The 26,299-nt window shown below is 34.9% G+C and overlaps 1 protein-coding gene across 1 annotated transcript in view; it reads right to left on the bottom strand.

Moving 5' to 3' along the window:
* Window positions 1–24,130, bottom strand: part of LOC124362106 (LIM homeobox transcription factor 1-beta) — a 52,218-nt gene extending 28,088 nt beyond the window's left edge. Inside the window, exons 1-2 of the mRNA XM_046816334.1 lie at window positions 23,945–24,130; window positions 11,328–11,430 (exon numbers count right to left, since the gene is read on the bottom strand). Of these exons, the coding sequence (XP_046672290.1) occupies window positions 11,328–11,430; window positions 23,945–24,130 (289 nt within the window). The remainder of the gene's footprint in view (window positions 1–11,327; window positions 11,431–23,944) is intronic.
* Window positions 24,131–26,299: the final 2,169 nt, after the last annotated feature.

The raw sequence follows: 26,299 nt of genomic DNA, 5'->3' as shown, positions 1-26,299 counted from the left end.
TGCGCGCATTGCTAAATAAAGTTGAAAATCAAAGTTTGGAAGCCAGAAGAGCCAGAAGGAGATTGAGACTAGACCAGCAAATGGGATTTTAAGAAGTAGAAGGTGTAACATATGCAGCAGGGTTTTTTTTTCATGTAAGATAAAACATCATTTTTAATAGTTTAACTTTAACGGTGGTTTTCCGAAAGTTACTTTTTTGCCTACTATTTACATGCTTTCTCAAAAAGTATTCAAGATATCCTTACCAAATTTTCAGGGGATGTTTATAACATCATTAGCTATAGCATGAACTAGGATTACGAGAAATGAATCAATATAACTCAATTTATTAAGGTAAATAAATGTTTTTTTTTAATAAATTATGTTTATTTTGTATTTTATATTCTTTTTATTATTTATTTTAACATTAGACCAATATCCTTAGTTCATGCCATAGCCCTAGGTCGAAAAAAACAGAATGATACCAAATTTATATGTGAAACCTTAATTTGAGCGTTACAATTATGTTAATAAGTAAGCTACGTACAAAAAACAAAAAAAAATTATAACTCAGTAATAGAATAAAATATTTTATTAAAAATAATTTTAAAATAAACTAAAGTATATATCTAACTTACCCACAAAATTTCATATGTGTAGGTATATCAGTAGTTGCACAAGAAATAAATTTGTAAATGCAAGCGGAAAGGTGTACTACCCCCCTTAAAGAAACGGTTCTTAAGGGTTGGCTTGAGAAACCTAAATGTCTTTGCACACTACAACATGGATTGACTATGTTGGCCTTGAAACACCGGGGTTAAGTTCAGTTCAGAATTAGCCTGAAAGGGAACGATAAATTCTGTTATGTGTGTTGTTGACAAAATCGTTCCTGACGGGTTTTTAGATCACGTGACAAAACTCGGCACATGAAGTCCTGCGATGTGTGAGGTGGAATGTGGGAGATCGCAGGTGTATAGGACATGGATAAACTATAAACGATGTGTCAGTTTATCTTATGCAAACGATCTTCTTTTCTTCATTGAGTCGAGAAATGGGGCCTTCATGGAATCCTGGATGGAACAGCCTACATTAGCGAAGATGTCCGATTTTAAATGCGCAAAGCCCAGTTTTGGCCCCTTGTTCTGAACGGCAACATTAACTTTGTAGCCACACCACCCCAGTTAAGTTTTGTCAATGAAAACTTCTAAACTATGAAAATAGCTTGAGTAAAATTATAATTTTTTAAATAATAATCAACCTAACGTGGTAATAAATATGAAAATGTTGTAATATGCTTAAAAAGGACAAAATTTAATATCTGGCAATAAACATTTTATTCCGTAAATTATAATACAGAATAAGTAAACAAATTGAGAGCTAATTAAATGTATTGTTTTTACTGGCCAAAATAACACATAGGTATATAACATGGAATGTTTTTCTTCATGTAGCCTTTTATTGATATTACGGTCTTATTAAATCTTGGTTTACACTCAATGCTAGGGCGAGTCTATTCGCGTTTGTGCGGAGTTTTCTAAAAAGAAATACGGTAATCATAAAGGCACCTACAAATCAGTCTGACACAACAGTTTGACCGGCCGTATTAGTTTTTGTCACCTCTTTTAGCTGACAATAAACAATTGTTGATGGTGTTTAGGGGAAACACGTGTGATAGCCTACTATTATGTTACAGCCACTTCCCTATACTTGGCACGGGCATCGCAGAGACAGCAGCGCTCCTGGCGGAGATGTGATACATTACTCTGGCCCTGCAATATGTCACACTACTTTAATAAGGCGAGATTTACACTAATCGGTCCGCGGGTGTGACTGACAACTATCGAAGCGATGACACGTTGCTGATCTCCTGGTTTCTTTATTCTGTTCGTCTTTTGTCGACCCATCTCTCTCTTTCATTTCGTTTCCCAACGAAAAATACTGAACAAGTTTCATTAAGTTCGATATGAATCGCTGATTATTTATAAACTTGACATTCGAATATCTCAATCACAAAAAAACACAACACACAGAAGTCTCACTTGGAGACAGTTCACAGCGGTATCCTACAGCCAGCTTATAAACTACAGTTTACTGCGTATAGCGCAACACAAACAACATCTAACCTTGGTGAGACGTCTAGTTTGGACTGTATTTTATCTTTATTGTTAAATTAGTATTAGATTAAGTTGGTGTAGTAATTTGTTCCCAAGCATAATTTTGAAATGCACAATTATTCCATTATTAGTCACTAATTCACGCCAACAGTTACTCTTTATCCAGTATTTTCTCCATTTCAATATTAGTTATACAGGGTGTCAATTAAGTCTGGAACCTCTTTTTTAATTTTTAAACCACAATATAAAAAAATACCAAAGTTCACACATGCTTACTGGTGATAGTAACGCAGACATCTGCCCAATTACCGACCGGATAATCCCTTTGGGTGACGGTCCACAAGGAGTCAGACAAAATTCTTAAATAGCAGCATAGGTCAAGTTTGGTATCAAATTAAAGGTCTTACTTAGCAGAGTACAATGCCGCAAACCGGACATTAAAAAGGTGGATTCATTCAGTAGTTATAGCTATTTGAATTTTAAAACAATTGAACAATGTAAATTATTAAGTATTACAAGTAAACACCAATTTTTAAGTACCTGTGATCAAAGTAAGTGTTCAAAATGTTCCCCTCCCATCGTCTGGCAATGTCCTAGGCGGTTGTAAAAGCCATCCACTGCCTTTTGAAGGTAGTCACGAGGAATATTTTGAGCTTCTTGGACTATGAGATTTCTTAGGTGCGCCAAATCTCGAGGCTTAGTACGATAAACTTTATCTTTGAGGTATCCCCAAAGAAAAAAATCCAGCGGAGATAAATCAGGGGAACGAGCAGGCCACTCTACTGCACCATGTCTTCCAATCCATCTGTGAAGGAATATTGTATCCAAGTATTCTCTAACAAGGAGAGCAAAGTGTGGTGGCGCGCCATCTTGTTGGAAATAAAATCTTTGAAATTGTCGACCAAGAGCAGCTTGTAGTGCAGGAATTATCTCATTTTGGAGCATTGCTAGATACGAGTCACCATTTAAATTACCATTGATAAATAATGGGCCCATAATTTGATTTCCTGTAATACCTTCCCAAACGTTAAGTTTCTGTGGATGCTGTGTATGACTCTATCTGCCACTTTCACATTCTAACAGTAGTTGTGTTATTGGTAATAATTATTGATTCCTGGCTTCGATTACTACATTGTCAGATGATGGGAGGAGAACATTTTAAACACTTACTTTGATCACAGGTACTTAAAAATTGGTTTACTTGTAATACTTAATAATTTACATTGTTCAATTGTTTTAAAATTCAAATAGCTATAACTACTGAATGAATCCACCTTTTGAAGACCGGTTTGCGGCATTGTACTCTGCTAAGTAAGACCTTTAATTTGATACCAAACTTGACCTATGCTGCTATTTAAGAATTTTGTCTGACTCCTTGTGGACCGCCCCCCAAAGAGATTATCCGGTCGGTAATTGGGCAGATGTGTGCGTTACTATCACCAGTAAGCACGTGTGAACTTTGGTATTTCTTTCTATTGTGGTTCAAAAATTAAAAAAGAGGTTCCAGACTTAATTGACACCCTGTATTACTTGTTATTTTATACGTACGAATCTTATGTTCTTTTATGGGTGAATGTGTATAATTCCTTTATATCATCTGTTTTAATCGAAAAGCAAAAATGGTTTGCTGAATCTTTTCGTCGTGTGATATTATTTGGCGAATTTGCCAATGCAATAGCAATAGCCTATGTGTAAAAATTAACAGATTTTTAGGTCCCAAGGTTAAAATAAGTTATGCAATATTAAGAGAATATTACCAATGAATACTCTATGTTACAAATATAGTTATATTATAAAGAAATCTATAAATATAGTTTCAGTATTTACTGATATTACTTAACCCTTTCATCCTGGGTGTTTTTTTGCAAAATATCTTCTAAAAATCCCGGTGATTTACTGCAATAGGCTATGTCTCCTAAAACTCTCACCGCTAATTTTTCCTTCTACAGACTTCTGAAAAAATGTTACTCTTCAACCAATTTCAATTTTTAAGATTTAATTTTCTTTTTAAACAGTACCGGTACGAAATATATGAAAGTGTACAATAATGACTGTGATAAATATTTATTCTTCCAATATCTTGTACATGCACACAATGACACATAGGCATAAGTATAGATAATTTTATTAGCTTACAATCTTTTGTCAAACATTTTTTTACTTTTTATTTATGTGAGGTACATATAAATAGTATCACTCATAATGTGATCACTTTGCACAAATGTTACATTCACTTTCCAAATTAATTAACATCAGGAAATAAACAAAATATAAATTTACCATTTATACATTTTTTTAAGGATTGGAAATCTATTTAGGAAATTAGTTGTCATTTACAGCTGATCTACGTATTTACATACGTGTATAGCAAGTTGCAACGCCAACAAGTCAGTATGTGTGTATAGCATTTGACAAATATTTTATTCACGAGCAAGAAATATCGATTCTTTATGAACATTTTGCTATAGCGCAGTTGTAATTTTCGTCATGTTTTATTTGTTTAAACAAATAATTTGTTAATGTTTATATATACGGACGTTAGGATTTTATTCAGATATCCTCGACACCATGTATACGGGAATTTGGAATCAAAAGGTTAAGCTGGAACCGATTATAACATTACTCCAGGCTAGATTAAAGTGATTAATTTTTAATGTACTGATAACCGTGGCTATACCAAAATTAAATGCTTTCTATAGGCTCGGAGCATTTAGAGAAACAAAATTTTACTCTTAAAGAAGACTCAAAGGTGTAGTAGGCCTATGTATAAATAATATTGTTCCAACGAGTATAGTAATAAATGAATTCGGTCATCATTATATGGAAGTGTTATGCTCCACCTGGGGGTCATCTTTTCATAAGCCATGAAACTTCCCACTAAATATTTCAGTTGAAAAAGAAAGCTGTGCGATATTTCGTTTATAAACTGTTGACCTAGTCTATATCCGTGTTTAATTGGATAAGGTTTTGTCTCTATATCCACAGCTGATTGTATTCACCTCCCGGTAAGGATGGGGAGTCCTGGTATTGTTACCGAGAAGCCAAGAGGACGAGATGGAGCTCACAAGGAGCTAATCTAGCATGCAGATGGGAGGACGAGAATTAGTCGAGTGAAAGGCGGGAAGAGTGGCGGGCATTGCTCCATTAGGCCTCACCCTCCCCGCTCTACAGGCCTTAAATAATTTATAGAACACCTCAGCACAAGTGTCTACTTAGCCGACTGAAAGATTCAAACAAAAAGTTGGCCGCCGCTTGCGATTCATGGCGCATCAATCATTGTAACAGTGTAAACAGATGCTCGGTCAGGCAGAACTAAACCTGTCGTAGAAACTTCAGTCTGTTGGTTATATTAGTAATTCAGTCTTAAAAAAGGTCTATATAACCTTCGTTATTTAAATTGTTAAAATTATATTTGGCAAGGCTAAATCAAGGTTTTTTTTTTGTAGCATGTTGTTAATTTTTTAACGTAAATTGTTGCATTGTGGATTTGTGATATGTATAATAATTGATTTCTTCTTGAATTAATGTTGGTTCAGTGCAATAGTATGATCTTTTCAAGATATTGTACAATGTACTGTGACGTCACGCCAAGTGTCGCGTAACTAGCTTCATTGAGGTTGCATGCAAAACGTAAAATCTTATTCCATTCTCGAAACGGGTAGAGGGATAATCATATAGAATAGAAATTTTTACATCCCCCGGACCGAGAAAAAAATGTGTCAGTCTACTGATTGATATGATAGATGATATGATTCAATGACACTCAGTCAAGTCCGTAATTGGGCATGCACCATCATAGAACTTATTCATGTCTACGTAGAAATAAAAACGAAGTTTTATCAAAATATGAAATCTGTCTCAAAATATTTTGCCACATGCCAAATTCATATTTTTCATTAATGTAGGTTTCTTTATAAATAATAAAAGTCTACACACCAATTCACCACAACATGACGATGTGCATGTTGTGACAGTTACTGTACAAATCACATGTCAAAATCTCATATGGTGTACGCATTTTGTTTACAAATTGATTAGTTATTATGCTATTTTCTTGTTACCATCATAGGAATCGGTCCCTGCAAGAAGGGCTTCAGTCCAAATTCTTAGTTTTCGGCAAAACGAAAAAAGCCTTCCCATTTTAAAACCATGGAAACTAAAATTACAATTTAATTATATATTTTAATTTTCATTGATATATTTAGTTTGCAATAACAAAAATACTTTTATCTCATGTACTTTACCTAAAAAAATGTTTTTAAAAAAGTGTGGACTGAAGCCCCTTTTGCATAGAACGACATTTTCATTATATGAAGTTCTTAATATTTTTGTTTTATAAAGTATATTATAGTGTTTTATTTAACCAAATGTAGTATAGGAGTTTGGGCTGGTAATAAAACATACAAAAGTAATAATAGTTCTTTTTTATTAAAGTACAAACTACATATAAAATAGCAATTAGGCCTAACATTTATGATTTACAAAACTCTTTTTTTATGTTCTCTCTATAAAATTGAGTCAGTCATCTTGAACTTCTGGGTCAATGTTTTCTACTGTAGGCCAGTTTAAAATGTCCAGGTAAAATTGTTTATTTTCTTCTGGAACGTAGTTTAAAAGTTTTCTGATGTCCTCTACTTTACTTTTTTGATGGGCACAGTACCTTGAGGATAAGCAATGCTTTTTGGAAATTCAGGTACGGTACCGTTGCTTGGTTTTGATACAAACAAAATGTTTGTTTCACTAGGCCATTGATAAATTTTCTGGCTACTATAGTGCCGGGAATTTTACTGTTGTAAGAAAAATGTACAAAAGAACTTATACCAAAGGATACTTTGTCTTCCCTAGAGATGTGTCTGGGTCGCGTTTCCTCCGATACAACAGATTTTTTGTAATACTGCTCCCACCATTCCTTGTACTCCAAGATATCTGCAGTTTCAATTTGTTTTACAGTAAATTTTAAGTTTTTGCTGCTTTGAACTATTAATTCAATAACCTCTTTTATGTTATACAGGCGGTCGTGATTCCTTAGAGCTCTTTTTATTATTGAAAAATCCCTGTCGCAAGGAAGAAAGGAATGTCCTCGGACAGGAAAATACTGTTCTATCTTTTCGAACCGTCTTGTATGTGTCAAAGCCAACAATAATCGTGCTAGAGAATGGTTCTTATTTTGACCAGAACAGTTGTCAGCAAATAATCTGATTTCTTTAATCTTTGGTCGTACCTCGCTTAAATAATCCATCAAAAATGAACATACTTAATTGGGACCTTTGTGGGCGTCATATTCTATCATATCCTATGATGTTTTATCCATGATATTACAGGTTAGGCAACAGAACATATAGAAATATCTCTTCAAGTAACAATAAGAATCATTTCCCTCTTAATATTCCATGCAAGAAGGGCCTCAGTCCTGGACTGAAGCCTTTTTTGCATGGAACATTAAAATCAAGCCTCTGTTTCACAGGCAAGCATGCATTGGACTGAAGTTCTTCTTGCATGTTATTGTAAGATTATCTTCATAGACACAGTTTTCAATGTTAACTCATTTTTGAAAAAAAATGGACTGAAGCCCTTCTTCTTGCAGAGACCGATTCATATCCAATAGAACAATGGAAAAGTATTCGCTAACGCTCAGCTAAATCCTATGGGTAACATGATCCATCATCAAACTTAGTGTTGCCTTAGAAATGTTGCCTGTATAGAAATGAAGCTTCTTGCAGAGAAGTCTGTATGTCAGTTCGTTTTCGAGATTTCGTGAACACAGACGAACAAATGACAAATTAACATGAATGAAGCCTTTCCTGCCCCTCGAGTGACAGCTTTCTCTAATTCTCAATCAATTATTTTGTTATTGTTATTGTTTTCTAGATATTTTAAGAAAGGTGTGATTGTGGATATAGGCCGATAATTAACTATGAGGTACTTTTTTAAGAAATATATATTGTTGTGTAGACTGCTAGTGATAAAATGAGGTTTTCTTATCATTAATATAAATGAGAAGAAGATATTATGACCCTGTCGGTAAATGACAATATCTAATGAATGATTTATATATTATAACGTTAAAAATGTATTAGAGGACACTTCTAACCTTTTTGTGGAATATTTTTGGCGTTTTGTTATTACTGCGCGGCTCCGTAAGTTGTACCTACTCGTTTCTCGCATTTTCCTACAAACCTAATGTGTACAGAGCAGAAATGCTCGCATATTACCTAATCACATTTAAAAATTTCACTTCTTCTGTAACTATGTTTCCCCAAATTTATGATGTGTTTTCCTAAAGGTCTGTAATACTCTTTAACATTATACACGTAAAATATGACTTATTTTAAGTTCGAAAAACAACAAGAAAATTACGTTTTTAAAACTATATGAAGCAGTGTACAAGTCATCAACGGAATCAAAATATTATAACATGGCGTATTTAATATTCTATTATATTCCATAAAATCGGCTAATGTTCAATAGCATGCAATTTATACCAGCCTACTTTAAAAAAGAAACAAAATGAAATATTTGTGTAAAGCACTGATCAGATAAAACACTGTTTAGAATTTGAGATTATAGTCAATTAGAGACTCCCTATAGCCTATTACATGCAGTATATGTGTAAGCAGATCATTCCAGGAATGACATGACATTTCATTTCCATACAAACAACACTGAGTTCGAAGATAGTGCATGTTACTCCATGGGATTTTGGTTGAGCGTTAGCGAATATTTTTACAGTGGTCTTATGGATAACCTTAGTTAGTGGCAACGGGAATAGCATAATAAATAAATTTGTCAACAAAATGAGTATACTACCATATGAGATTTTAATATGAGACAATTTTTATTTATAGAGTAAAAAAATAATTTTTATATCAGCACACTCTGGCGTTGTGGCTGCCCGCCCTATCTTTCTCACAGGCAACGTTTATTTTTAAAACACTGCTTTGAAAGCTAACTTAATGAATAAAAATGTACTTGTCTCATGTGGCAAGATATAGCCTAGCCTACTGAGAAAGAATTTATCTGTAGACTTTAAACGAATCTTCATTTCTACACAGACAAATAAGTTATATGATGGTGTATGTCCAATCATGGAATTTGGCTGAGCGTCCTTGAGGCCTATCACTCAGAGGGTTGTGACACTTTCTCTCTTGTCTGCTGAGGAGATGTATGATGCCTATCTATCTGTCCGCAGGACATCTCGAGAATGAAATGAGCTATAGATTTGAGACTTGCATACAACCACAGCACGATCTACGCTACACGACACGTGGTGTGGCTTACTCCTACTTTGCTATGGTTAAAATGAATCCAACTATATTCTCTGACTTTCCCACACATGTCCGATGTGTGTTTCAGGTATAATTTTGATATTGTTTGATACTGGCCAATTCCAATGAAATGATAAATTAGTAGTTTGCATACCCAAAGTTACATTACTGAATCGGAAGGCGCCCAAATGAATAAATGTGTACACATTTCATGTACTGTAGTATACATTCTTTGAAAACCTGGAATAATGAGTTTCTTAATCCAATTTGATGAAATTGCTAATGAATTAAAGTAATTTCCAAACAGTGACAGTCATTATGGAGCTCCAGTCCCTGTGAATTCTTAGTCATCTGCGAAAAGAAGTGTAAGTATAATGGTATCGATGACCGCATCATTCTGGAAAAAAGATGTCCGTAGTAAAAATGTCCCGTTAGAGAACTCAAAATAAACATAAACAATGCAAAGAGTGTTCTTTCTAGTGTTGAAGATAGAGAATATTTTGGAATATCTTCAAATATATGACGTTTGGCATTCCTTCTTTCCAAGGTTTCAGTAATCGCATGTTATCGAGGACTTTCAAAAAACCTATTAACTCTACTACCTACCTGGTCTGACTGCTATATACATTATACTGTTACATCAATCTGGTGTGCACTATTGAAGGTCTCGTATGAGATTGTGGTGAAAAATTAAGTCTGTTGAAAATTGTAATACAATGCTGTAATAGGTACAGATTTGCTGTGAACACTAGCAGTTACGAGTACATTACATAGGTTACACATAAAACCCACTTGACGCTGCCAAACATTAGGCCTACTTATGAAGTGTGTAAAACTTGTATGTGAGACAATGATCATGAACAAGAAGTTCACGTTAGTAATTTCTGATGATGTGAAGAAAACATTTTGTTGTATCTTTACCTGAACAAGCAATGGTTTTTGACTCCAAGACGAATAGTCTATATACTTATTTACATATGTTTATGATATGTGGGTCTGTCTGTATCATGATCGTGTAAACATATTTTGACATATTGCTACGAGTTTAAGTACGAATGTCTTTTATAGAAGGCTCATCGATCAATATCAATGTCATAATTATGTATATTATGCCAGTTATTTCTCAGGATTAGAGCCAAAGTACTGATTGATTGCCAAACATTTTAACGGAAGATTTACTCTATTTACGTCTGTCTATCCGTGTAATATTACACCAAATATGTTCATGGGTTCCTTCAATTTCAGTAGTGTATGTTAGCAGTGGATTCGAATATATGTAAATATTCTTTCGTTTGTTACTATTTACATTACGCAGTGTATATGTAAATTTGTTTAATAAGCTCAAAGAATTTTGAGCAAATTTTTATCATTCGTTGCCTAAGGGAAAAAGGAAAATAGATTAAAAGAACCAGATATTCATTGTGTTTAATTCGTTACAAATTAGTAATACAAATTTAATCTCATTATTTGTGAATTCCTTATTAAAATATGAGATATTTTGTATTCTATATGTGAAAATCTGAAGTAAAGAGCCATAATCATATGAAATTTTGCTAAATATTATCAATTACAAACTGATTAATTCTTAGGCAATTAATTCTAGATTATGTTTTGCATTTATCTAAACCAAAAGAAGTATTGTATATGTATATGTTTGTGTTTAGATTTATTTACACAAACAAGTATCCTACAATATTTTCTCCAACAGCTACAGAGCTCTATATTTACGAGTTGCTAAGTTAAATCAATGTTGTCTAGGTATTGATTTATTTACTAGCAGAAATATTACAACGCATATTAACTTTATTTTTGTTTTAAAACTAGTTAAGTTTAACGTAGAGAATCGAATCTAACCAACTCAAAGATTTTTTTACCCTATAAATACAGCTGATTAAAATTGTAAGGCATAAAGTACATGAATTATAAATTAAATGTCAGAAGAGGAGAGTGTGTAATCATTGGGGCTTACCTTGAGAGGGATGGACGTTCTGTACCATGTTACAAGGTATAAACTCCAGCATGGCGGACAGGCGGAAGACACTGCACGACACTGTCACTGCACGGCTGGCCGACTGTCACACACACAACTGTCACAGTCACGGCAGGCCAGCTCGGCACGGCAGGCGCGCGCGCGCTCATCCGCCGGTAAAGTAGCGCCTCACTCGCGCACGCTATTGGCCCACCCGGCCACGCCCCCGACTCCGCTGACGGCCAGAGAAATGGCAGAACGGATCTCCGTACTCAGTCTACTGACCCCAAAAAGATGTTTGAACGCGCACCTCTTTCCCTTTGATCCGCGAACGGCGTTCGTTTGCTTTGCTTTGCCACTTGCAAGACTTTGCCCACCGGTAGGGTTAGCTTTTGCTCAGTGCCGCGTGTAATGCTCTCTCGAGCGTGAATTTTAAATCCCTGTATCACTGATGTGATGTTTGAGCACGGCTTATTGCAGGCCGGCCAGGCTACTTTTGTGCCTCGGATGTTTCCTTCGCTTTTGACGTCTTTGCTTTGGCAACAGTGCCGGGCAGTTTGGCGAAGTTTCGCCGGGCAAAGGAAAGTTGAATTTACCGAGTTGACCCGACCTCTCGGAAAGAGATCAAAATCAGAACTCCTGAGAGAGAATTAAACGGTTTGAAATCTTAGTTAGCTACTTGAAAACAAAAGTTTTCTGCTCATTAAATATGAGAAATAGAAACAGGCTACATTGTCTTGTGACCTACAAAACTTTGTGATATCGTCTAAGTTACCGTACAATAACCCTCAAATTAATTACAAACTAGCCTGGTCTAATTTGTTTAATTTCAACTAGCTTATCACTCGAGGGATTGGGTAATATTTCATTTCTATTTGTCTGTCTCTGCGCGCGATGTCTCGAAAACTAACTGACCTATAGACTTTAAATTGTACACGAAGCATTATTTCTGTATGAGGAAATATGAGTTCGGAGATGGTGCAAGTCTCTCCATGGGATTTCTATCAGCTTTATCTAATATTTTGTAGATTGCTCTTAGGGTAATCACGATGCCAACGAGAAAATAGCATAACAAACTAGCGTGTTTGTCTAACGTGGCTCAGGCCACGTTATTTTTTAATTTTTAAAATATAACGTCATATTTTAAAATATAAAAATAATCTATTTTGAGGCCGAGTTTTCCCCTCTTTTAAGCCTCAGCTATTGGCTATGCTAGATTGTTTTGGGCCACTGTGGCTATTATTCCTATCATGATTGGACCTCCCCGGGATTTAAACCCGTGATCTCTCAGTTAGTGAGCCGTCATTGATTACTTTTTAGTATTATGAAGTATGTATTGTTCTAGTAGACTTAGTGACATAACCAGTAGACGAGTCACGCCGGAATAAGTATATTTTTTGTGCAAACTTGATTCAATCAAATTATAGTCTACTGTTGCCTTATTAATTTTGCGAATTGCGTACTATCCAATGTCGATTGTTCAATCTTACTAAAGATCTTCTCAGATTCAGCTTTAGCAGTATTAATTAGCTAATTCGACAGGAGTTCGTTGTGTATAAGAAGAGTTGTTTACTTTATCTGCGTCACAATTGAAATGTGGAATAACTTTATACTATTGCGTGTCCAATGTCGATGTGTTCAATCTTACTAAAGATTTTCTCAGATTCAGCTTTAGCAGTATTAATTAGCTAATTCGACAGGAGTTCGTTGTGTATAAGAAGAGTTGTTTACTTTATCTGCGTCACAATTGAAATGTGGAATAACTTTATACTATTGCGTGTCCAATGTCGATGTGTTCAATCTTACCAAAGATCTTCTCAGATTCAGCTTTAGCAGTATTAATTAGCTAATTCGACAGGAGTTCGTTGTGTATAAGAAGAGTTTTTTTACTTTATCTGCGTCACTACTGAAATGTTCCAGCGGCCTTGGTAGCGTTTTCCATCAATTTAACATCTTGGTGAAAACGCTCACCCTGCTCCTCAATAACATCTCCCAAATGTTCCGGGAAGTATTCTAGATGACTGTTCAAAAAGTGAACTTTCAGGCTCATCAAAAATCCTATTTTTTAAATTCTTTTACAGGTAGCTACAATAGTACCATATTCTGGGTCTTTTGCATTTCCTAAGAATTTTGTAACAACTTGCTTGAATGATACCCATGCAATCGAACATAAATTTTTCGAGTGTCGGGTCCTACAAAGACGCCTTCTTTAAGTTTAACTTCTAAAAGGTTTGGAAACTTTTGGCAGAGATACTTGAAACAAGGTCTATCTTTTAGGCAATGCTTTTACAAACTGTTTCATGAGGCCTAACTTTACATGTAGAGGTGGTAAGAGAATGTTTTTAGGATCTACAAGATTTTTGCGGGGAATGTTCTTCTCGCCAGGTTCCTCACAGGCCAGTTCTTTTTGCACCAATGTTGATCCCTAGCTCTACTGTCCCATTCACACAAGAAACATGGGAATTTAGTAAAACCACCTTGCTGTCCAAGAAGCATGCATGTTACTTTTAAATCGCCACATATCATCCAACCATGTGCAGAATAGCCAATTTTATTCAACACTATTTCTAGGTTTTCATATATCTCTGTACAGAATGGCCAACAGATATAGATGCATAAGTGTTACTATAGTGTCGCAAAACAGCTTTTAAACTAGTTTTGGATGAATCAATAAACAGCCTCAAATCTTCTTTTTTTGAATTCAACACCGAACTCGTTCATCAGAACTGGAATGTATGAGCAGTACACTAAATCACCTTCTTTTTCAAAAAATGTTAAAAACTGCTTCTCTCTATTCCTTTACACATATATGCTGGTTCAAACTGCCAACAAGTTTATTTTCTTTTAGTCTAGAACCAAGCTCTTCAGCTTTCTATTTTGTTAACCCAAGATCCCTAACCAAGTCGTTAAGCTCGATCTGCGTAAACAGTTTAGGCTCTATATTTCTTGTAGTACAATGGTACTGGGTCATCTCGCTCATCTAGCTTTGACTGTACATCACAAAACATTTCAGTTTGAACAGAACTCATATCATCTGGAGGTTCTAGGACCGGCAAATCTACACTGTGCCCTACTGGTCGGATTGCGGACATAAGGTTAGGGTAGCTTATTACCTTCTTGTTTTTCGAGTTATGGCCAGTAATATCAATACTGCAAAAGTAGAAATCATCAGTGTGATTTCTAGGTTCCCTCCATACCATAGGAACAGCAAACTTAAACGCCTTTTCTCCTTTTTTTGACCATTTTCAAAGATCTTCAACACAAACACAAGATATCTTTGCCGGGGCCCAAGATTTATCCTGATCACCAAGTTTAATTCCAAAATATGAGAAATAAACCTTTTTCGCAAAGTCTTGATTGTGTCTTTGATGTATTTTTAATACAAAAAATCACCACAACTATAACAAAAACGCAGATCCCTTACAACCGTGATTAGACATTTTACTAAGCACATGTACTGAAAACCAGAAAGTGAGGTTAGGTTGGCAGTAAACAATACATCAGCTGTGAACAGAAAGATTATTTATTTATTTTAATCTCTTTTAAGCCTCAGCTTCTGCTATGTAGGCTGCGATGTTCACTGGTTTATTATTATTTTCCAAAGTACACTGTTTCGTGTCTATACATGATTGGCCCTCCCCGGGATTTGAAAAATAATCCCCCTTTTTCTGGAAAGTAAATGTGTGTCAGCAGTGCTGCCAACTCTTCTACAGCCAGTACAAATATTTTACAATTACATTTGAACTATATAAAAACTGATTAATTCTAAAAAAATAAACAAATTTAATAAATGTATGTGCAAATGTGAAAAAATAGTAGGTGATATAGCTTAATAAGTGTCATATTTGGGTTTAGCACCCTAAAAACATAACAATAAGATGTTATAAGAAAAAAGTATTTTGACCGTTGGCCTGTGTAATTAAAATCGTAATTTGAGTTAGAACAAGTTAGCACAGAAGTAATAATTAAGTAAAGAAACAACAAGTAACAGTGGCAATACTGAGAATTCATCACATAAATAACAAGCAGAACAATAAATTAATTTTACGCGCAAAAATAAGTACGACAAACAAATATTAAAGATAATGACAATGGTGGACCTAACGACTACAAATTTTCACAATGGTAGCTACTATCCATCAATGGCAGCAGAGTAGATTCTCAGCAATTACCTTTTCAAAAGTGATATACTTGAGAAGAAGTCAAGATAAGTTGCCATCAGTTTGCCCAGACGCTGTATTCGCTTCATTGAAGAGTTAGCATCGTAGTTGGTTCGAAGATGTCTTCGACCGAGCCGCTCTCTAGATCTTGTTCTCATAGAACAACGGAAGCAAACTCTGCGCAGTAGATCCGGAGCATCTATATGGGAGTTCAGGAGTTTGTAAGCGTTATAAAGGAAGACATCCTGTATGTCTCTCCGGACACCAAGAGGAAGGAGTGAAGGCTGAGCAGCACGCATCTCCTTAAGGACTGTATGGAGTCATATCCGAGCCTGACGCCGACTATTACCAGAACTTATCCTGGAACTTACTTTTATATTTGCTGGTTTGTAACGATGTTACATTGATTCAAATCTGTTTGACAAATCTACAAAAGTTATTTTTTTTATCAGTATAAACCCTAATATTGGAACTTAATGGTTCATAACGTTTGTAGTTTAGCGGAAAAATATTTATGATAAAGCAATTAATTAAACTACCTACACAACTTAAGTAAAATCTTTGTTTGGCGTTTTAATTTTCGGTATTTCAAACTTCAAATCATAACTTGAGGGCTCGGATCTTTTCTTCATTTGAGACCTGTGTTTGAAAGTATTGTTAATGCTCGAAAATACATCATGTGTAAAATGTTGGGAACGAAACACATTACGGAGGATGCGGAAAATGATGTACTCTGTTCATTATTTATTGGAAAAGTAGAACAGGTACATAATAGACCACTTTATATCAAAGGTAAGTTGTACACGATTTGACATTTAATTTTGTGAAATAGAAATATTGTTTGAGTATAGGTCTATTAAAATAAGTGATTGTACTTAAATTTTTTAGTTTTTACTTTAACATTTTACAACTAAATATGGCACATGTTCAATTAACATTTGTTTTACCTAATAGCCTGAACCTATTAATGTTAGTTATACTTTGCAATACAAGGTTTAATTTCATTCAGCTATACAGTGTATCGATATACTTTCGCTCACATACGTTTTAAAGGAAATAGACTACTGAGCATAGCTTAAGTTAACTTTCATTGCTCCTACAGTAAAAAAGTAATAAAAAGACTTCGAAACTGATACTAACACAAACAATACTCAAACATAATAAGTTACGTGATATAAATGCCACAATCTTTATGGAGCACACAAGATATATTCATTATACCAATTATTTATTGGTACTAGTTGGCCCTTTCAAGTTAACCAATATTTATCTGAAAATTAGATCAGTTGAACTGGGAGCAAAAAAGTGACCACAACATAGGATATCCAGCTTCAACATAGGATGAATCGGCGACAATGGGCGGATTGCACAAAAGATGAATTCTTAGCCTGAATTTCGTTCAGGGGACTAGGAAAATTTCGATGACGGCAAACTTCAATAAAGCGTCTCAAAACCGCGAAGGGTCTCCATATACGGGAGGAGTGAATCATTTCCCTCTTGATGGAAAACGGCCATGAAATTGAATAGCGGAGATGATCCGCTGAGGGCGCGATTGTGATGGTAATGGCCTGTGACAGGTTGTGTCGAGCCCGCGTGCAGCCGTGCCCGTGCCGTGGCATTGATTCCTCGCCGCTATAGCCGCCTCACCAAAACCCCAAAACTGGATTCGCCGGAGGCTCCCTCAACAAACAACGGCAGCGTGCCACTCGCCAGTTCCACAGTTACAATATGTTCGTCTGACCCACTGGAGTATAACAGTGTTGATTATTACTTTTTACAATTATTAAAACAACGTTTTAACATTACCAAAAATATAATTTTTCTATACAGCTGCATTCTGTGTGTCTATTGAAATCTACTGGACCTTCATAGGGCAGACAGATGTTTAAGGCCATTGAAAATGTTTAAGAGCGTGGTTTTTTTATTTGAACTACCCGATCAAATGCCGTTCCATATAACCCTGCAATTATGAAACATTCTGAGAACTTTCGACTTAGAGAACAATATATTATATAAATATTATGTGGAACTCATCATCTAACTAAGGTAAAAAGAACCTTGCAACCGTATTGCCACAATAACGGACCAATTTTCACGAACCCGTAATCAAATATATGTTTCTAATAATGTATGCACTTAGTTATAATTTAATGGAATTTTTATAAATCAATCTTTAAAAATGCATTTCATTAATTCAGATGCCTTATTTATTAAAAAGATTACAACCAAACATTTATTTTATATATATATATACATACAATATATATGTATATATACATATATACAATATATATATATATATATATATATATATATATATATATATATATATATATATATATTTATAAATGTTTGGTTGTAATCTTATATATATATATATATATATATATATATATATATATATAATGTATATATATATATATATATATATATATATATATATATATATATAATGTATAATTTCTCAAACATTTGAAATGCATTTGTCAAAGTAAACAACGGAAAGTTACTTTACAATTTAAAGTTGCCGACTTGCTTCCGTAGCGTACATATGGTTGTCAATTAGTGCTCAAACATTCTTGAGTATCCAACAGCCAAAGTGCCAAATCATGAAAATTAAATTCTGCACAGGGGGCAAGTCTCAGCAGGCAACAAAGCATTACTTATTAATACTAATTATTTTCTCCTCCTATCTCTACCAAACGTACAGCAGGCAGCCAGCAGATAAAGCCGCTTAAGGTCCTCCTGTACCAAAAGCACAGCAGCTTCCCACTAGCCAGATCTCGGCTACAAACTTGACTTTCGTTTTGTCCTACATACAATCAGCTGATTACGATATTGATGTCACAACAACAGCTGTCCGCCTAATCGATCGGCAAGTGTTTTTTAACTCGTCCATCCTCCATTGTCCGGCGGGCCAATCCGATTTAAGGATACACCACTTGTTGTCCAGACAAAACGTTTAAAGGGGTTAACAAGTGAGCCGGCTAAACTTAAACAAAAGTTGGGGCGCGTATAATGCAGGGGGATGGGCGAAATATGTTCCCCTTTATTAGTTTGACGGGCGCGAATTCCTGTCCATGACTAACAGGGCAGCTGTCTCCCTCCCCTCTCTCCTCCCCAAGACCATCCAGGGTCGTTGCGTCATGACAAACGACCGCTTGAGATGCGGAAAATTTCTCGAAACAGATTGAACGAATGATGCAGGTGCTCCCCTCCCTCCCACCTCGGTTGTAAAGTGCACCCGAGCTTTTTGGGACTGCGTGACCAATGAATTTTGTACTAGGTGGAGGAGCTGAGTAGTGCGATGTATTGAATTACCATACCTTAAACTATAAAAATTAAATGTTTGATCAAATTAATGGAAACTTCTAAACGTCTTAAAATTACTTCCATTAAATCTTCAATAATTCTGAATACAAAAAATTCATCTCTGATCAATAACAAGTTCAGGCAATCAGTAATGATACTCTGATCAAGTTTGTTAAGACTAACCATCTTTAATTTAAACTTATAAGAACAGTGTTAGACCTCACAAATATTCACGCTCTTATTTATTAATGGTAAAATTATGGAATATCTTATATTAAATGTATTATTAAATACTCATCCTCCCTACACACTACAGCGGATTGTTACTGTGACTAAATAGTCCATACATTTCATCCTGCAGCAGTATAACATATTCCAATATAATTCTAATAAGCCTATACGTACATAACTCTTAAGGACAATAAAGAGCGAAACAATCAATCCACAATTCCAATACGAAATATTTGGGGAGAGCTTCCAGAAGTTCAAATCCTATGATTGCGGTTCACACACAGTATTTAATTATAAAATTCTGGGTACAAATCTATATACAGGGTACTTACTAATACTCCGGCAATCTTTTGGGGGGCAAACAACAAATGTAAAATAAACATAAATCGGAAGTGCTTAGTTTATATGGGTTTTTAAATGTTATTTTGTATTTCAGAAACAAGTAAAAACCCCAAATTTTGCAGAGTTCTTTTTCCTACAGTCGCAAATAAACAGAAATATTAATATTTTATTATCATATCGTGTTTCAAGATGGCGGAGGATTTAGAAAATATTCAAGGAATAATAAAAGTTGCTTAATGTAGGCCTAATTACAAACATTTTTACACCTAAAACATAAAACTAGGTCAAAATAATGTCAATGTAAGCTTTTAATTATTATAGTGCACTGCGAAATTGCCAATGTTTGGTTTACATGTTTAAGGCACCATTAACCTTGCGTTATAACAATTAAAAGATTATATTATCTACATACTTTACGGACAGATTATTATACACTTATTTTAATAGAGTCTCTCCGTGAAAAATTCTTATCTGAGTTTAATGTTTAGCAGACCTAACCTACCCTTTCACGTTACTGTTTTTATAAACATGAAGCCGTGGTGAGAATTGGTTCCCATAATAAAAACATGAGAATAAACCTCCATAGTATGCGTGGATTCAGTTTTTCAAACCATAAATTTGAATGAGGACACCGGATTAATTTCCTGACGGGAATTCTAAATAAAACTAAAATTTATATGAAGTTGTGATTACTATGTATCTGTTGTACTTATTTTAACATGAACAGCACGGAAAAAATTGGCAATAACAGCCGAAAGTAGCTGTAGTCTTTTAGACTCAACATGGAGGTTCAAAGTTCCGGTGCACTGAATACCTAGAAGTGCGAGGGATGTAGATAATATTCCACGAATTCTCAAGGTATAAAATAATAAAATCGGCCTCACCAGTACGTGCCTCACGATATGAGCGGAGGCGGCGGAAGAAGGCATGGAAGTATTTTTATTTGCGTACTACGAGGCGCGGCGATAGAATTCCAAACGCCACCGCAGCGCCCAGGGCCACAGCTATGCCCGCCAATACCGCCCGATACATTCTTAGAGCTCTTTTATTGTTCTAGGGAATTAATTAAGATCGACCGCAGCCGATGGTATTGAGGCGGAATCAACAATTCAAATTAACCGGCTTAGTTAATAAAAATTCCAATTTTACGATAATATTTTGTTATTGGACGAGCAAAGAAGCATCATTTTAGGAGCCTCCATAGGCGCCTTGAATATTTAAAAAATCGGGTTTTGAAATTTGTTCACCTCTTCTTTTCAGAGCTATCTTGAAATGAGAATAACAGTGATATGAGGGTTAAATATGTTATCTGTAATCGTACCATTTCAACGTGCAATAAAATGCCATCAAAAATATAGTACAGTATTTCTGCTGGTGCTTCATTTATTCATAGATGATGAAATAATTCCACTTTAAAATATGGGGTCCATAAATCAATTAAACTACTATGCCAAATCTTTTTTTTTGAGCAAGACAAAAATTTTTGATTATCTTTTAAAGAGCGTGTTTGAAAATGATTTCAATTGAAATTTGGAGAGCAACTGGACAGCAGTTTACCGAAAATGTAAACTGGACAGCCACTGGACGGCGGGTTGGATGTTCGGTAAATATCGCTCGCCTGCTTAATAAATTAAACACCGCACACCGGCTGCGTCCGTCCAAAAGCTGGAAGAAAATAATGTCCACCAGAAGGATGTTTTCGAATCACTCGCCAAGCGATTTTTACAGGCGACCGCGTAAAAGTTTTTCAGCTGCGCATGCGCATGGCATCACTTCAACAGGCACTATTCTCTATAAATGTCTTAACCTCTTCAAATTGTTCTTTAGCTAGCTTAAAACACCTTCTAAACAAGTCTTAGCCCTTTCTAAATCATTCATCACACTGTTTTCTTTTTTTTTTACTAATCTGGGTGAACTAAATGTTTTTTGTACAAACTGAATACAACAGGACTATATTTTCGTCATCACTGCTGGAACTGCCTGCAGCAATCCATGGTACACTGCTCATAAACTTGCAGTTACACCAAGGTACACAAAATGTCATTATTTCAATGTTTCCCTGACGGTGATCGCAACTCAACTAAATGACGAGATGCATAGAAATGCATCTGTCCATACGCCGGATGGGGGTTTCCGGTATGACGTAGTACCCCGTGGACGTCCAAGACATAAATCCATCCATCGGATGGCTTCGGTGTGAAGGACTTTGGATCTGAATTAGAGGTACTGCAGGTTCAAATCTTGTACGTGACCGCAGCACATTTGATCAATACTGTCCACATTGTACTGCACCGACACTTCTCCTTAGTCTGTTTGATGATGCCCGTGGCCTATGAGGACGGCTAGGATAACAATAAAAATAGGACCTATCTATCCTTAAAAGATGAAAGAGGAATTTCCTAATTCATCAAGTTAAAAATTATAAAAAAAGGTTTTATTGATAAAAACAATAAATTTCTTTTCATTTTAATTTCATTTTAGAAGCTTTGGCAATTATATTGCACATATCTTTAATATTAAATGACCGACGGAGGTAATAAACTTCACTTAAGATTTTTTTACCAAGAGATAAAGTACATCTTTTAATTTTTTTTAGGAGAAGCCAATCCCCTTTTAAGCCTTATTCTGCCCGTCCTCATGGGCCACTGGCCTGTGCGAGGATCTTAGCAAACAGAATAAGGGGGAGAGTCGATACAGTACAAGGTCGATGGTACTGATAAAAATTGCAAAGGTCACATACAGGATTCGGACCTGCGCTATCTTTAACTCAGACTCAAAGTCTAACGTCTTAGACCGCTGGACCACCAGCACTCTCAATGTTGGATTATTATGTCGAATTACACATCTTATATGGGTTTTGTTGATATATATTGATTTTGTGTTGTAAGGTAATTTTACGTTATAATATGTACTACAACCTGAAAGATATTTAACTTAATTCTACTGGAGAGATCATGTATGTATTTTTAATACAATCACTATTTGTCTGGATTATTAAGATTCAGGTGGTTCATAAAAAAACTGTCATCTTAGTAATCTAAAACTTACTGCTACCACTTTGTTTTAATTTATAAACTGTACAAATCACGCAAAGATGGTTTAACGGTTGATTAATTATAGTGGCAAATGGAACACAGCAATAAATGGAACATTTTGAAATATATTTCTAATTTTACGATAATATGAAGTAGTAGCTGTAGATTTACTGAAACAGTCATAACATTCTAAGTAGACAGTGATTATTAAAACTATCAAATTAGAAAGTAGCATTGTATATGTCTGCCATTATAAAACATAATGTTATGTAAACAAAAAACCTTCTTTACTCTATGGAAACGTTTATCATTGTTACATAATCAAGTCAAAAATTAAATTAAAGTAGGCTATATGCCCCGCTGATAATACACGAGACAGAACGAAAATAAAAGTCTGCAAACCTTAACCGGTTGTATTGATATATAGATATATAATTAAATTAATTTAATTTGTGATATATGAGGAAAAGACATGTTTATTGAAAGTCTAGATTAGTTGGCGGATTAAGTTCGAATAACATACAGAATGGATGGGACGAATTATAAAAGAGAAATGCATAGTTTTACAATGTATTATAATAACACAATTCTTTTTTTTATTAGAAATCAGTATTTTATGTTTAAAATTTATTAAATTACCAATAAACCTAGATTTTCTTGTTTATTTTCTAATTCAAGATGTATAGTTAGGCTTTAGTGGGATACTACAATCTCTGTCTTGCAATAAATAGATTTGGAGGGGAGGAGATGTCTGCCACAATCCATTTTTGGTACTGTACATTTGTACGTACATCCAAGTACGAGTGTATGCAGTATCTATATGAGGTTCCTAGATTTTTTTATGAGCTGAGCCCTAATAGACATAGGAAACAATGACGTTCTTCAGCACTATGAGATTGTGGAATTGACGAGTTGTCTCAATAGCCATAACATGTTCGGGCACAGACGTCCGGCGCGCCTCCGGGTCCTTCGAGATAACGCTAGAATGGAATAGAGTGGGCGAGGAAAAGGATGATCTAACTGTGATCTTCAATGATTTCGACAATGTTTAGAGGCGTCTCACACTGCAATGACGAGCCGCTAGGGTGCATCAGATAACGTTATTTTTATAATGAAGCAAGTTTAAGTGTAAAGAGTGCAGAACTTTAACACGTTATAGGGTGACCGGGCGATCAAATTCAACTGTGTTTATATTTCAACTGTTGAGAGACTTAAATATTATCTATATTCAAACTAACTTTTAAGATTTTCAACAAGTGCTGGCTAGTATTAACCTTCTGATTTGAAATCGACAAGGCATTAGTAAAAACAATTTGAGTGTAATAAATGGCTCGGCGGCTACAAGAAAAAAGTAGATCTCCGTTGCAATTCGTTAGACTTGTAAATTGAAACTTACTCCAATGAACCACCTTGTTCCTCAAAAACCACAAGGATATACCTTACACTAACTCTGAAATAGTCCAAGTTCTCGGCTTCTGAGAGGTCTCGGTCTCTGTCAAGTTCCTGTTTTTGGGAGCTCTCAGCCTCTAGTAACTACAGGCTCCTGAGAGCTCCAGACCTCTGTCAACTCCCTGGTTTTGGGAGCTCTCAGTGTTAGGGGTCTACAGGCTTCTGAGAGCTCCAGACCTGCCAACTCCCTAGTTTTGGGAGCTCTCAGTGTTAGGGGTCTACAGGCTTCTGAGAGCTCCAGACCTGTCAACTCCCTGGTTTTGGAAGCTCTCATTGTTAGGGGTCTACAGGCTTCTGAGAGCTTCAGACCACTGGAAGCTCTCTTTCTTTTGGATTCTAATCATTCCATCTCAGCCATCAGGAGCTGCCATGCACTGTCGCCATTCAAACGAATGTATGGATGCCTCCATAAGAAGTGCGTTACTCGTATTAGGTATATTTCAAAAATTTCCGTAACGAAGGCCATTTGTTCTTAATAGTCTTAATAGACCGAGCCCTAATGGGTATCGGGAGACAGATATCAATGAAATTAATCCACAAATTAAAATAATAATGTCTTTAGAACACAGTAAATATGTTTTATTAGAAAAAAACTTGTCATGTCAGACTATTCCTTATTTTTAGGTTTCTCCTTTTATGATAAACCCTTTACCACTATAATCGTTGTGTGTTTTTTTTTTAATTGTCTCTATAGTTATCGTGTGAATATAGGGAAAGTTTGTGGAGTTTTCTCGGTAAAATCGCAATAGTTTGAGGGTATAATATTTGTCAGTTACCTTAATATACTATTTGATATAATTATAGCCATTTCTAATAACACGCACTGGCTCATATTTTGAAACACATACTCGTATAGCAACCCATAAACCGATACAGGAAGAGAGAAACATTAAAGCTTTTTAATTATCATACATCAACCAATCATCAGAAACGTACAAAAAACAATATACTAAAAATACTCGTTGACAGTCATAATTTTTTTTCACAATTCATTTTAATTAAAAAAAAATAAAGATACGATTAGTGAGCTGAATCATATCAACGTTACAGACGAGTATAGTGAAAAAACAAACGACGATACGCTTTAGTCCGGAATAGGAACTGTCCACCAGAGACGACTTGAAAAAACATTGGAATCCCAATCGTCATCATAGATTTTTGAACACTGGTAAACAGTGACTTGAAACTATCAGTTACCAAAGAAATAGTGCCTTTTAAATTGTAACTTGTTAATAAAAATTATATTCAATTGCTTTAGCGAATTAAAATTATTTTGTTTAAGAGAGATTTCCTTAGGTAACAGACTACTTTATTATGAGCTTACTTGCGCTCATTTGGAGCGTATTTGAGCTATTCCAATTGAATTTTCAAATTAAAAAAGATAAAATGAAAAATATTCCTAATCAATGTAGAACAGGATTACTGTGTTTAATTAGAACCACAACAACAACAAAACGGTCATAAGTCAATTTTTTCTTAAAAATAAGGCAATATATTACATTGAGACATTCTTTTTCGCAAAATGTCTGGAACCCATATTTATGAGACAGAGTGCATTTGTTGTAACAAACGACTTGGTGTGGAATATCGAAGTCACATAACACCCTCATTCTATTGCAATATAATCAAACCGACTGTGTTAGGAAATATCGCTCCAAGTTAACCTTGCCTCAGTCACGACCATTCAGTCAAAAATGCTGTTTAAAAGTTCCTTAGTAAATCTGACATTTTTTAATTATCAATCACAGCAAATCAATTCTGTGACCTTTTTTGAACGTGATTAGGTGATGTGTCACATATATGCTCTCTAGGAAGTGATAACTTATATGTAGGAAAATACCATTCCTATGTATGAAAATGCCATTCCTATGTAGTATTAAATTGCCGTTAGAATAATGTTGACCTTTGAATGTATGCCTCTAAAATGGGGGTTTACGTAGGAGAGTATTATGAGATTATGCCACTAAATTTGAGTGAGAAAATTCGAACTGTTATACAAAATTTGACAATAAATGAAAAATTAAATATATTTCAACTAAACAATAACGTGACAATGTATAAACGACAAGACAACAAAACTACCCTTATTGTATATGTTTTATTATTTTGTGTATTTATACTTGTATTTCTCATGTCCAAGAAATCGGTAGAAATACTTATTTCTTACAAGAAAACTCAATGAGAAGAAATTGATACTGAGCAGTTATTGAATTAATAACTGGTGGGGAAATTGATGTTGTGTTTGATAAATATTTCTATGTTAAATTCATAAATTTTTGAAATGACAGAAAATTGGAAACTTTTTTGACTACGCCACATGAAATTACGGGCATTAAAGTAGAAAAGTTACTTATTTTGTAATGAGGCCTAATTAAACAGCTGAAGATAAAAATTTTAAACTTTATACTACGTATATAAGTTAAAGCAAGAAAGTGACATATTT

Source organism: Homalodisca vitripennis, chromosome 1 (genome assembly GCF_021130785.1).
Source record: "Homalodisca vitripennis isolate AUS2020 chromosome 1, UT_GWSS_2.1, whole genome shotgun sequence".
Classification (NCBI taxonomy): Eukaryota; Metazoa; Arthropoda; class Insecta; order Hemiptera; family Cicadellidae; genus Homalodisca; species Homalodisca vitripennis.
Note: the sequence above shows the minus strand (reverse complement) of the source record. Positions and strands in the feature narration are given on the sequence as shown.